Below are 14662 nucleotides of genomic sequence, written 5' to 3'. Positions count from 1 at the left end.
TGCGACGGATGGCAAAAGACGGAAATGTGAAAGAGGCCTTACAGAATGTAACCTTTGTTCTGTACAATTTATCACATCTGGCAACCGCCAGTACCAAGAGCAGCTGATCGGCAGGGTTGCTGGATGTCACACCGCCAACTAATTACAGGTAACCTGTCACCATGTTTTCCTAATATAAAGCATGGTCATCACCTTTAAGGTCTCTTTTACAGTATTCTAGTAACATTTACACAAGTACAATCCCCTCTGTGTAGTACAAAAATACATTTCATTATCCTCACCCCCTTATGGTGCTGTCCGAAAGAGGGGCAGTCTTGCTTTGGACCCTCATTTGTTGCAATCTTGCTTGCTTCATATGGACGCGTCCTATGTCATCCACACTGTGTCCCCCAATTGTGCAACTGTGCAATTCTCTCACTTCACTTCTCTCTGCCCTGCTGAGGTCAGAGCAAAGTACTACTGTGCGCATGTGGGGGCTTCACTTCCGGGTCATCGGCATTCGCAGGCCTCTCCTCGCACATTACATTTCTTTGTTCTGACCTCAGCAGGGAGGAGAGAAGAGCGCATGCACAGGAGAGCCATTGGGGGACAGTGTGTGCATGACATAGGATGCGTCATCCACATGAAACAGGGTAGAAGGACAGAACTTGTGACGAGAGAGGAGGCGTCTAAACAAGACCTGCAATTCCCATCGGACCGCACCGTATGGGAGGGTAATAAACGGTATTTTTTATGCTATACAGAGGGGACTTGTATATAGCATACTAGAATAGTGTAAAAGAGGCCTTAAAGGTGGTGCCCTTTCTTTATATTGAGAAAACCTGGTGACAGGTTCACTTTACAGTATCGGACAACCGTTTTATCAAGTTTCTGTAACGCTCTCTATATATTTGCACCAATCACTGTCCTTTGTCTCCGTTCGAGTGTGATAGAGTGCAGGGTAGAGTATGTCACCACAAAACAGACAGACCAGCTATTGAGGGTGGTTTATTAACAGGGGCAATATTCTCCTCGCAGGGAGAAAACTGTGAAATATAAACTGATAAAATAACTGTGCAAAAATATGGGAAGCAGTATAAGTTCCCAGACAGTCAAACAGTATAACAGTAATAAACGGAATTTCTGGGGAAAACACTTATCAGTCTGAGGGCTTGCTTGTAGGGTTGTCTTCTCCAACGTAGGCACCGAGAAACAGCGGCACTTGTCGTCCCTCTGTTATCCGTGGGCTGTGTAGTCTCTAGGAACCCGTAACCTGGGGTTTAAGGGGTTACTGTGGTAAGAAGAGGGGATGCCAAGCAAATGGGGTCCCCTGTGCTCTGAGTCTTTTGCTTCAACAGTGCAGCCTATCCCGGGAGAACGATGCTCAGTCTATTTTTGGGTCTCCCAACAGAAATTAGGGGCTCTGCACTAATATCGTGGGTACTAGGGGCCACTGTCTCTGCATGGGCCACTGACTCTGCACGGGCATCAGGATGCACCTCTCCAGTCACAGCAGAGTCCGCTTTCACGTACTCACAAGATGCAGTCTTTCATGTATCAGTCCTCCGACCGGGAGCTCTCTCTCTTCCCCGGAGCGCAGCTGCGTACTGTTCTGGCCGCTGTATCTGCTGCTCTCTACGCTGTGCCCGCTGCTCTCTCTGCTGCACGTGCTGCTCTGTGTCCAGTACACGCTCCTCTAGCCCTGGAAAACGTACCCCTTACTCTCCCTCAGCCCGGCTTCCTTCCTGTCCCGGCCTCTAAGTCTGCCCCCAGGGAAACCTGCTGCACAGCTAAGTGGTTCCAGGCACGGAGCAGAGAAGGTAACCCCCTTACACAAAAACAGAGCAGTAAAAAATATCAATCAATCAGAAACAGGTTCACATTAGCATGACAAAGAAAATGTATCAGGTCACTGTACATTGTCATTTGGTAATACTGTTAATAGCATCTGTTCTCTAATATAACTTCAGATTCTTCTACAATCCCTTTTGTCATTGATGCAGGGCAGTGCCATAACTATAGTGCAATAGGCCCCGGTGAAACATTTGGACCTAGGCCCCCAACTACACGTTGGCCTGATGTATTAGCCTTTGTGGCATTCTAAATCCTATAACGACATACATGTCCCCCTGTAATGTAATAATATCCCTTATCTTCTACTAACCTTAACCACCGTAGTGTAATGTCCCCCATCAAGTAATAATGTCCCCCATCCTGGGTCCCTTGCAGTAATAATGTTCTTCATCCTGGGTCCCTTCCAGTAAGAATGTTCTTCATCCTGGGTCCCTTCCAGTAACAATGTCCAACATCCTGAGCCCCTTCATGGTATAATGTTCTCCATCCTGGCCCCTTTCCTGTTATAATGTCCCCAATCCTGAGCCCCGTCCTGTACAAATATCCTTAATCTGGCTCCTTGCTGGTATAATATACCCATCTTGGACCTCTTCCAGTAATATAGGTTCCCCATCCAGGGTCCTTACAGTAATGTATGTTCCCCATCCTGGTCCCCTTCCAGTAATATATGCTGATGTAATGTCCTCCATCTTGTGCCCTTCTAGTAATATATGTCTCCCATCCTGGGCCCTTCTTGCTTTATTGCCCTATCTCATTGGCCCTTACTGTAATAATGCAGCTGGTTTCTAACGCATTACAAATAAAGATTATTCTCACCCTTCCCTTGCTCCCATGATGCTATTGTTCTATAGCCTGCACAGAGGTTGGCTTTGGTGTGATGCATGACATCCCTGCATGCTGACGTCAGCTGCCTGGCTCTGATTCACCGGCAGTGGGTTTGATGGTGCAGGGATCCGGCGGGTCTCTGCACCGCAACACATTCCAGCTGAATAAGCGTCCTTGGAGGCTCATTCATCTGGAATAGATGCTGGTGTCAGCGGGCTCCCCTCTCAAATGGGTTTGTTCACGGTCACAGAGGGTATGCCTTGATTGGTATGCCCCTATTGTAGAGGTTTTAAATTAGTCTTTAATTTTAGAATGTATTTAAAACCACTTATGCAGTGTTACTTGTATCTTGCTACAGGGATTCCCATCTAAACCCTGGAGGTGAAATTATGTTTGGTGGTTCTGATCAGTCTTACTACACGGGAAGTTTTCAATATCTCAACCTTAAAAAGCATGGATTCTGGCATGTTAACATGAAAGGGTAAGGAAAAAAGGGATAATCAGATTGCATAGCATTAAACTACAAATGTGCAGCAATTCAAAAATACATACATATCATACTTTCCAAAAAGTTGCACTCTGCCGCTGTGTGTGCCAGGGAAAGAAATATTCTAATATGCTACTATGGATTAAATCAGTTTGGACATTATACGTAAGCTTGGATCAATGTATATTTGCAAATGAATGCAGAGGCAGACAAATCATGTAATGAGACATGATTAAGATCGCATAGATCGAAACGCGTTGTCTATCCTCATGACTGCATCCACCTTTGAGCAAGGATTTTAATCACGCTATATGTATATGCACTAATAAAGAATTTCAACATTTTATGGAGCTGGAGTACACACCTTTTTCCTCATCTTCCATTGCCGCACGTCTTGGTCGGGACAAGATCTCCGTGCTCCTTTGGTCTGTCGGTGAGCTGGCTGTGGCTTTTAGCCTTATTTTTCTATATATTTGTCACTGCATCCTACACACCTGCTAGCATCTTACACCAATGCCGTCTTCTCCTGCTTAACTGACAGTTCCTTTCATTGAAGTCACTCAGCATAGAGCAGAGGTGTCAAACTCAAGTCACTCTCTGTGGCCTATGAGGTCAAGACACAGAAGGACCAATTCTCCACTTTCCCCCGTACAGAGAGTGGGTCGGAGCTGTGTTGAAGTCGGCGCCATAGCTTAAAATCTAAGATGGCATCTGCCCCCTCTACTAAGTACTGGGTGCCTTCTACGTTGACAGTACTTAGCAGAGGGCACGGAGCCGGCACAGGGAGCTGATGCAATCTTGGAGTCTGACATGATGCAGCAAGTGGTAAAAAGAGGGGGAGGAGCCAGCACAAAGATTGGGTGCCATCTTTGTGAGTGAGCAATTTGTGCAGTGATGCACAAACAGTGAAGGCAGTCAGCAGTCACAAAAGGTGAACCATATAAAAGCAGTCAGCCAGCACAAACGGTAAGCAGTGTACTCAGTCAGCCAAAATGTTTGTGTGTTGTGTTGTGATGTTCCATCCTTGAATCAGAGCAGGCGCAGCCAATACTTAGCATAGGGAGAAGTCCAACTCGGAATTCTGGTATAGCTCTCATAGCCCCCATTACCCAGGGTCAGCTCTCTTAGCCCTACTACCCAGGGTCAGCTTTCTTAGCCCTACTACCCAGCGTCAATGCTCTTATCCCTACTACCCAGTGTCAGCGCTCTAAGGCACCATTACCCAGGGTCAGCGCTCTTAGCTCTACGAACCAGTCAGCGCTCTTAGCTCTACTACCCCGGGTCAGCTCTCTTAGCCCTACTACCCAGGGTCAGCGCTCTTAACCCTACTATCCAGGGTCAGCACTCTTAGCCCTACTACCCAGAGTCAGTGCTCTTAGCCATACTACCTGGAGTCAGCGCTCTTAGCCTACTTCCCAGAGTCAGCGTTCTTAGCCCTACTACCCAGAGTCAGTGCTCTTAGACCTACTACCCAGAGTCAATGCTCTTAGCCCTACTACCCAGGGTCAGCGTTCTTAACTCTACTACCCTGAGTCAGCGCTCTTAGCCCTAGTACCCAGATATAGCAGAAGGAGCAATGGCCAGGCGCAGAGAGAGGGGTGAGTGGTGTCAGCAACTGACACTGCTCCCTTGTGTGCCAGGGCCCCAGCCACAACTGTGCTAAATACCTGCGGGAATGTCAGGTTTTTTTTTTTAAATGCGCCCACCGAGGGTAGACAGGAGGTGGTGCCCCAGGCAGATGTCTACCCTGATTGTGTGAACTTTTAGCAGTGTATACATTAAAGTCGATAATAGTTTATTTTATACTGCTCCAGTCCAGACCAAGCCTTAATTACTGTAATACTTAAATGAAGGTCCCACTCAGATGTATTACCTGAAATTGGCATTTCTCCTGTAATTGCCAATTAACAAAAATCTATTGATCTGATGGCAGGTTCCTTGCAATAGTCTGTTGGGTCTCCAGACCTGAAATCAAGTACGGTAATCATTCCTTTGGTGGCTGACAGGAAATGTCTGCTCTTATCCCTACTACCCAGGGTTAGCGCTCTTAGCTCTACTACCCAGGGTCAGCACTCTTAGCTCTACTACCCAGGGTCAGCGCTCTTATCCCTACTACCCAGGGTCAGCGCTCTTATCCTTACTACCCAGGGACAGCTTTCATAGTCCCACTCCCCAGGATCAGTGCTCTTAGCCCTACTATGCAGGTACAGCTCAATTATAGCCCTACTACCCAGGTGTAATGCTCTTTTAGCCCTAATAACCAGACACAGCTCTCTTATATCCCTTGGCCAGCCTGTGCATTGCAATCCATGCTCTTACCATGTTGCATGGACGTCTACTTGAGCCTTTACAATTACAAGCCCCCTTTGAAAGCAACCATAATGTGGATGTGGCCATTGGTGAAAATGAGTCTGACACCCCTGGCATAAAAGCTGTCAGTCAAGTAAAGGAGGCAGCACGGAATAGAGCTGGAGTGATAGATGCTTCAGATCTACCATAGCCCTTCAGCCTCATTTGCATAACAGTTCAAACACTGATTTCTCAGTAATGGAAGAAGAGATTAGCCATGTAAAGGTATTACTGGGCTTGTATTTCAAAGAGCTACATCTGCATTTAAACAGTTTGGGGCGTTAAATCCTGCTGACAGATTTCCACATGAAGTGGTTGGCGAGGTGTGCTTCTGTGCAGGAGTACTGATGAGGAGATATCTTAGAGATCACAGGTGGTCCTGTAGGGCAGACCCCTACAGATGAAAATGTTGCATAACAATTATGATCAATTATACTGTACATTGCATAACATTTTGGTTGCTACGTATGTAGCTTTAATAAGAATACAGCAATAGTATGTCCTCTTACAGGTCCGTGTAAGAAAGTACAAACATAAAGATTTCTAGAACTGACATTAAAGAACTTCACAAAAGTTGTCTGAACTAACGTAACGCAATGGTCTACAGGGTATCAGTTGGTGCGGAGGTGCTTTTCTGCAAAGAAGGTTGCACAGTGGCAATAGATACAGGAGCAGCTTACATCACCGGCCCTGCTGGTTCAGTATCTGTCCTGATGAAAGCAATAGGAGCCATACAGCAATTCGCAGGAGAGGTAATAAAAATATAATAAACATATTGTTGTTATTTTATATATATATAAAGTGGTAAAATGGCCAGAAAACATACAACCATTTCATCTGCCCACACAGATATAAAAACACTAGATGAAGGCCCTATGCTATCGCATAGGGAAGGCGGTAATGTCACGATGGGGGCAGGCTTTGCAGCGTTGAGAATCTCCCCCCCATGTGCTCACCCACCTATCAACTCTCTCTCTCCCCATGTGCTGACTTCTCCCATCTTTGCTCTCTTCTTTGACCTGTCCACCCCATGTGCTATCCCCCTTGTCTGATGTATCTCTCCTTCCTGTGCTGTGTTCTCCCCTCATGTGCTGTCCCATTTGAGCTGTCTCCCTCTTGTGCACTGTCTCTCTCACCCCTGTGTGCTTTCTCTCTCCACCATCTGCTGTCTTCTCTCATGTCATCTCTTCTTTGACCTGTGTACCCCAAGTGCTCTCCCCCTTGTCTGCTCTCTCTCCACCACTGTGCTGTCTTCTTCCCTCATGTGTTCTCTCATTTGAGCTGTCTCCCACCTGAGTGTCCTCTTTCCCATGTGCACTCAACCCTACCCCTGTGTTAAAATGAAAGCAAAGTAGCTAAAGGTAACATTTTATTAACATGGAAAAATTTATGACAAAGGTGCGTTAATTTACATAAAAAAAAAGAAGGAAGTGGAGCGCCCCCAGACACAGGGCCACGAGTTTCGGTACCGGGCCTCTCTGGTTCGGTTCTGAGGCTGTCACGGTGGCTAGACCCGGTCCGCGACCCTGCTAAGTGGCGTCCAATGAAAATAGTGAAACAGTCTGTCAGGGGTTCGTGACGCCACCTGTGGTGTTCGGTCAGGGTGACCGACGCTGCTATGGGGTCCGCTGGGGTGATGGAATGGCAGCCGGATGGTATACCTTCCCACAGGTGAAGTATGTACCCAGGGCTTCCCAGTGGTGTAGGTGGCGATGGTGCGAGGTGCAGTCAATAATGAGGACACAAGGTTGCAGTCTCTTTACCTCTTTACTGAAGGCTTCAGGATCCTCAATCCAGAGTACGTTTAACAGGGCTCTCAGAGACCGGCCGGTCCGATGGGCACATCCAGAGTTTCCTTCGCAGATGGAAATCGTTGCCTACCACTAGCGCCTGTGTGTTGTAGTTCTACCCTGCTGAGCATTCGGAATAGTCCTCACAACTGCTGTTCTCGTTCGTTCGTTCTCTACAGCTCTCTTTCGTTCTCTTTAGTTCCAGATGTTACTAGTTTCTCGTCCCCCAGGTATATTTTGGCTAGGACGCACCCGTATGATGGGAAGGCTTGGAGGTCTTCCGGGACCCTAGAGACGCCCCTCTCCCAATGTTGCCCCCTATGTCTTCTTAGGAAATTTAAGGTAGACTGTTGTGAATTCTGCTCTTGGGCTCCCTCCGGTGGTTATGAGTGGTAGTGCTGCTGTCTTTGGATCGCAGCATTTATCAGGTGTGTCTACTTATTGCAATTTGGACTGGGCTATTTAGTCTTGCTTGATCCTTTAGTCAATGCCAGTTGTCCATTGTTTTTGGAGGATTCACATCCATACCTGGTCTCTCCTGTTTTGCTGTTCATTTCAACAAAGATAAGTTCTGGCTTTGTTTTTGCTGTCCACATGCTGTGGACCTTATAGTTCTGTGCATTTTCATGTTTTGTCTTGTCCAGCTTTGTCTGTGAAGGATTTTTTGCAGCCAAGCTGTGTCTCTGGAGATGCATATATACCCTCCATGTCTTTAGTCAGATGTGGAGATTTGTATTTTCTGTGGTGGATATTTTCTAATGTTTTAATACTGACCGCATAGTACTCTGTCCTATTCTTTCTTTTTAGCTAGAATGGCCTCCTTTGCTAAATCCTGATTTCAGTCTGCGTATGTCATTTCCCTCTCCTCTCACAGTCAATATTTGTGGGGGGCTGTCTATCCTTTGGGGATTTTCTCTGAGGCAAGATAGTTTTCCCGTTTCTATCTTTAGGGGAAGTTAGTTCTTAGGCTGTGTCGAGGTGTCTAGGGAGTGTTAGGCACATCCCACGGCTACTTCTAGTTGCGGTGCTAAGTTCAGGGTCTGCGGTCAGTACAGGTACCACCTTCTCCAGAGTACGTCTCATGTTGCTCCTAGGCCACCAGATTATAACAGTACAACTGGCCAACAATGAGTTAAACGCATCTCAGAAGAAGGGAAGAAAAGTGCTGAGCCATTTTTTTTCTGTAGTCTGTTTTGTCTTTCCTTCCCTCTTTTCCTCTGGGTGGCTCAGGAGTTTGGTGCTGGCATGGAGGTTCAGGAATTGGTTTCTCGTGTGGACCAACTTGCTGCTAGAGTACAGGGTATTTCCGATTATATCGTTCAGACTCCGGTTTTAGAGCCTAGAATTCCAACTCCTGATTTGTTTTTTGGAGACAGGTCCAAATTTTTGAGCTTTAAAAATAACTGTAAACTGTTTTTTGCTCTGAAACCCCGTTCTTCTGGTGATCCCATTCAGCAGGTTAAAATTGTTATTTCCCTCTTGCATGGTGATCCTCAGGATTGGGCATTTTCCCTGGAATCTGGGAATCCTGCTTTGCTTAATGTAGACACCTTTTTTCAGGCGCTAGGGTTATTGTATGATGAACCTAATTCAGTGGATCATGCAGAGAAGACCTTGTTGGCCATGTGTCAGGGTCAAGAAGCGGCAGAATCGTATTGCCAGAAATTTAGAAAATGGTCTGTGTTGACTAAATGGAATGAGGATGCCTTGGCGGCAATTTTCAGAAAGGGTCTTTCTGAATCCGTTAAAGATGTTATGGTGGGGTTCCCCACGCCTGCTGGTCTGAGTGATTCTATGTCTCTGGCCATTCAGATTGATCAGCGCTTGCGCGAGCGCAGAGTTGTGCACACTGTGGCGTTGCCCTCCGAGCGGAGTCCTGAGCCTATGCAGTGTGACAGGATTTTGTCTAGAGCTGAACGACAAAGATTCAGGCGTCAGAATAGGTTGTGTTTTTACTGCGGCGATTCTGCTCATGTTATTTCTGATTGCCCTAAGCGTACAAAGAGAAGCGCTAGTTCTGTTACCATCAGTACTGTACAACCTAAATTTCTGTTATCTGTGACCATGATCTGCTCATTATCGTCATTTTCTGTCATGGCATTTGTGGATTCAGGCGTGGCTCTGAACTTAATGGACTTAGAATTTGACAGACGTTGTGGTTTCCCCTTGCAGCCTTTGCAGAACCCTATTCCTGTTAGGGGGATTGATGCTACACCATTGGCCAAGGATAAACCTCAGTTTTGGACACAGCTGACCATGCGCATGGCGCCAGCCCATCAGGAAGATTGTCGTTTTCTGGTGTTGCATAATTTGCATGATGATATTGTGCTGGGTTTTCCATGGTTACAGGTACATAATCCGGTGTTAGATTGGAAATCTATGTCTGTGACTAGTTGGGGTTGTCAGGGGGTTCATGGTCACGTTCCTTTGATGTCAATTTCCTCTTCCCCCTCTTCTGAAATTCCTGAGTTTTTGTCAGATTTCCAGGATGTATTCGATGAGCCCAAATCCAGTTCCCTTCCACCGCATAGGGACTGTGATTGTGTTATTGACTTGATTCCAGGTTGTAAGTTCCCTAAGGGCCGACTTTTCAACCTGTCTGTGCCAGAACATGCCGCCATGCGGAGCTATATTAAGGAGTCTTTGGAGAAGGGGCATATTCGGCCATCTTCTTCACCATTGGGAGCAGGTTTTTTTTTGTTGCCAAGAAGGATGGCTACTTGAGACCCTGTATTGATTATCGCCTCTTGAATAAGATCACAGTCAAATTTCAATACCCTTTGCCTTTGCTTACTGATTTGTTTGCTAGGATTAAGGGGGCTAGTTGGTTTACTAAGATTGACCTTCGAGGGGCATATAATCTTATTCGTATTAAGCAGGGTGACGAGTGGAAAACTGCATTTAATACGCCCGAAGGCCATTTTGAATACCTTGTGATGCCATTCGGACTCTGTAATGCCCCATCTGTGTTCCAGTCCTTCATGCATGATATCTTTCGGAGTTATCTTGATAAATTCATGGTTGTATATTTGGATGATATTTTGATTTTTTCCGATGATTGGGAGTCTCATGTGAAACAGGTCAGGATGGTTTTTCAGATCCTCCGTAATAATGCTTTATTTGTGAAGAGGTCGACGTGCATCTTTGGAGTGCAGAAGGTTTCTTTTTTGGGCTTCATTTTTTCTCCCTCATCTATAGAAATGGATCCTGTTAAGGTTCAGGCCATTCATGATTGGATTCAGCCCACTTCTGTGAAGAGCCTTCAGAAATTCTTGGGCTTTGCTAATTTTTATCGTCGTTTCATTGCCAACTTCTCCAGTGTGGTTAAACCTCTGACCGATTTGACGAAGAAAGGTGCTGATGTGACGAATTGGTCCTCCGCGGCTGTTTCTGCCTTTCAGGAGCTTAAACGTCGATTTACTTCTGCCCCTGTGTTGCGTCAGCCGGATGTTTCTCTTCCATTTCAGGTTGAGGTTGACGCGTCTGAGATTTGGGCAGGGGCCGTTTTGTCTCAGAGGAATTCTGATGGTTCCTTGATGAAACCGTGTGCCTTCTTTTCTCGGAAGTTTTCGCCTGCGGAACGCAATTATGATGTCGGCAATCGGGAGTTGTTGGCTATGAAGTGGGCATTTGAGGAGTGGCGACATTGGCTTGAGGGGGCCAAGCACCGTATTGTGGTCCTGACCGATCATAAGGTTATCCCAGAGTGCACGGTTGTGTGTTTTATGTGTTTATCTCGTTGTATTTGTGGCATGGTTTTAATTGGTATATTAATTAAAAGCTATATTTTATCTGTGTTATCTTTAGTACATAAAGGGTTCCTATTGGTATAATACGGATGGTATACCTTCCCACAGGTGAAGTATGTCCCCAGGGCTTCCCAGTGGTGTAGGTGGCGATGGTGCGAGGTGCAGTCAATAATGAGGACACAAGGTCGCAGTCTCTTTACCTCTTTACTGAAGGCTTCAGGATCCTCAATCCAGAGTACGTTTAACAGGGCTCTCAGAGACCGGCCGGTCCGATGGGCACATCCTGAGTTTCCTTCGCAGATGGAAATCGTTGCCTACCACTAGCGCCTGTGTGTTGTAGTCCTACCCTGCTGAGCATTCGGAATAGTCCTCACAACTGCTGCTCTCGTTCTTTCGTTCGCTACAGCTCTCTTTCGTTCTCTTTAGTTCCAGATGTTACTAGTTTCTCGTCCCCCAGGTATATTTTGGCTAGGACGCACCCGTATCACGGGAAGGCTTGGAGGTCTTCCGGGACTCTAGAGACGCCCCTCTCCCAATGTTGCCCCCTATGTCTTCTTAGGAAATTTAAGGTAGACAGCCAACCTATAATTAACTGTCCAGCGGAGTTTGAAGTAAGGCCTGAAGTCAGTTACTCCTACGGTGTTCCGGCCACTGACTACGCGCCTCAGTAAGATGTTGCCTCTCTCTCTCGGCACGACTCTTACTGGCTCTCCTTTGTGCTTGATCTCGTTTACACTGTTCCACAATATTCTTCCCTTCGTGTCTCTTTCTTAGGATACCGCCGCAGGGTGTGCAGGCGCGGTTCGGTTACGTTCTGTTCGCTAGGCACCTGCCAGGTTCCCACGCCTGACAGGGGCCCCCCTGTGCCTTCTCCCTGCAACACCCCCTGCCACGGGATGTTGCCTGAATACAACCCAGTCAGCTTCTGACTAACTTCCTCCCCAGCCCCTAGTTTTACCAGTGTGAGGAGTGGCCCAATAAATAAAGCCTTTTTCTCCCCCTAGTGGCCGGAGTGTGAAGTATAATGTGTTCTGGTGATACCTGGTCAGGAGAACTCCTTAGTGCCATCAGATGTACCGCTACTCCCCTTAGCGGCAGAGTGCCATACTGCAACGACCAGGTCTCTGGGGCGCTGCAGAAGCAGCACACCACTGTCTGTGAATAAGGAGCTATTTTATTTAGCCCATGATGGCGACGTTTCGGTTCAGTGTAGCGAACCTTTTTTGAGCACTGACAAAGGTTCGCTACAGTGAACCAAAAGGTTGCCATCATGGGCTGAATAAAATAGCTTCTTATTCACAGACAGTGGCGTGCTGCTTTCTTTTTTGGACTCCTACATGCAAGGTTTGGTATATGCCTGTGGAAGCTCTTTTGCACCCAGATTCTTTCCATGCTGAATGTGCTGCTCTATTTTTCTATTTCTTGTGTATCTATCTATCTATCTATCTAGAGGAAAAAAAAACACAAATCAGCACTTCCAATGTGAACACGTGCAAGCTGCAAACTGCAACACAGAGATAAAAAAAGACCACAGCAGCACATGTACATGAATTGGCCATGTGAAAACACAGACAAATATACATTTCACAAAAATATTTTTTCATAAAAAATTTTTTTCATAAAACTTACAGTTAAAATGGAGATTCTTAGCGTATAAATTGGCCAATTCATGTATGCCCATCAACCATGGCAAGGTGATCTCCCACTGATGGGTCCTACTCTAATGTACATGCCACTCTTGGGCCACCAGCCTACAACTTCGGACAAACATGTCACTCTGGGCTAGACCTACAATTTATGGGCAGGTAGAGTTGATTACCGCCACCTGCAAAGTCAATGGGGGGAGTGCAAGATAAGTCTGGATGTTGCCACATCCATACAAATAGAGGGAAAAAAAAAACAAATCAGCACTTCCAATGTGAACACGTGCAAGCTGCAAACTGCAACACAGAGATAAAAAAAGACCACAGCAGCACATGTACATGAATCGGCCATGTGAAAACACAGACAAATATACATTTAACAAAATATTTTTTCATAAAAATTTTCTCAAAAAATTTTTTTTCAGAAAACTTACAGTTAAAATGGAGATTCTTAGCGCATAAATTGGCCAATTCATGTATGCCCATCAACCACAGCAAGGTGATCTCCCCCTGATGGGTCCTACTCTACTGTACATGCCACTCTTGGGCCACCAGCCTACAACTTCGGACAAACATATCACTCTGGGCTAGACCTACAATTTATGGGCAGGTAGAGTTGATTACCGCCACCTGCAAGGTCAATGGGGGGAGTGCAAGATAAGTCTGGATGTTGCCACATCCATACAAATAGAGGAAAAAAAAACAAATCAGCACTTCCAATGTGAACACGTGCAAGCTGCAAACTGCAACACAGAGATAAAAAACACCACAGCAGCACATGTACATGAATCGGCCATGTGAAAACACAGACAAATATACATTTCACAAAAATATTTTTTCATAAAAATTTTTTCAAAAATTTTTTTCCATAAAACTTACAGTTAAAATGGAGATTCTTAGCGCATAAATTGGCCAATTCATGTATGCCCATCAACCACGTAGGTCTAGCCCAGAGTAACATGTTTGTCCGAAGTTGTAGGCTGGTAGCCCAAGAGTGGCATGTACAGTAGAGTAGGACCCATCAGGGGGAGATCACCGTGCTGTGGTTGATGGGCATACATGAATTGGCCAATTTATGCGCTAAGAATCTCCATTTTAACTGTAAGTTTTATGAAAAAAAATTTTTGAAAAATTTTTTATGAAAAAATATTTTTGTGAAATGTATATTTGTCTGTGTTTTCACGTGACCGATTCATGTACATGTGCTGCTGTGGTCTTTTTTTATATCTATCTATCGAAAACAAAAAGCAGCACCAAAAGAAAACAAAGGGTGCAAAAAATCCTTCCAGGTATGTACCAAACCTCATGCTATTATCCAGAAAAACAAAGGCAGCAACCAATAGAAAAAATATGTGTAATTTATTGGCCCATGTGTGACGTTTCAGTCCAGGATGTGGACCTTTCTCAAGCTGGAGTGCTGCCTTTGTTTTTCTGGATAATATCTATCTATCTATCTATCTATCTATCTATCTATCTATCTATCTTCTATCCCTGTATATATGTATTATATATGTATTTTATATTGATTTGTCATCTATGTTTCTATAATCTGTTATTTGAGCACTGAGTAAACTTTCCATTGGAAGGCATCTCAGCTCCAAAATTCAAAGATTGACAACTTTGACATAAATGGTTCATGGGACCGCAGCTGTTTTTCGTGCATTGTATTTTCATCATGGGTTACATTTTTTGCATGTAGTTGAAGTTCATGTCTTTCTTTTTGTATCTGATTTATTTGCCGGCGAATGTTGATTTGTCGTAGCTTTTGTAGTCGCACTTCTCTCTGGCTTTGTGTTTCAGCTTGTCGCTGTAGACAGTGTGCTTCTGCATCGTGTGACAGTCTTCCTGCTGTGGCCAATGGACATTGTTCCTGAAGTAGCTTGCTTTGGGAAAATGCCTTCTTAGTTAACCTCATACACTTTGAAGTTGTAGACTCGGCGGGGTGGTGTGCTGGTTCCAGTGGGTCATCTTGTGAGCATGGTATTG

General features: G+C 45.5%; 1 protein-coding gene across 1 annotated transcript in view; it reads left to right on the top strand.

Moving 5' to 3' along the window:
- REN (renin) overlaps positions 1–14662 on the top strand; it is a 49797-nt gene that overhangs the window by 24281 nt on the left and 10854 nt on the right. Inside the window, exons 5-6 of the mRNA XM_069756179.1 lie at positions 3017–3139; positions 6102–6246. Coding sequence (XP_069612280.1) covers positions 3017–3139; positions 6102–6246 — 268 coding nt within the window. The remainder of the gene's footprint in view (positions 1–3016; positions 3140–6101; positions 6247–14662) is intronic.

This window comes from Ranitomeya imitator, chromosome 3, assembly GCF_032444005.1.
Source record: "Ranitomeya imitator isolate aRanImi1 chromosome 3, aRanImi1.pri, whole genome shotgun sequence".
NCBI lineage: Eukaryota > Metazoa > Chordata > Amphibia > Anura > Dendrobatidae > Ranitomeya > Ranitomeya imitator.
Note: the sequence above shows the minus strand (reverse complement) of the source record. Positions and strands in the feature narration are given on the sequence as shown.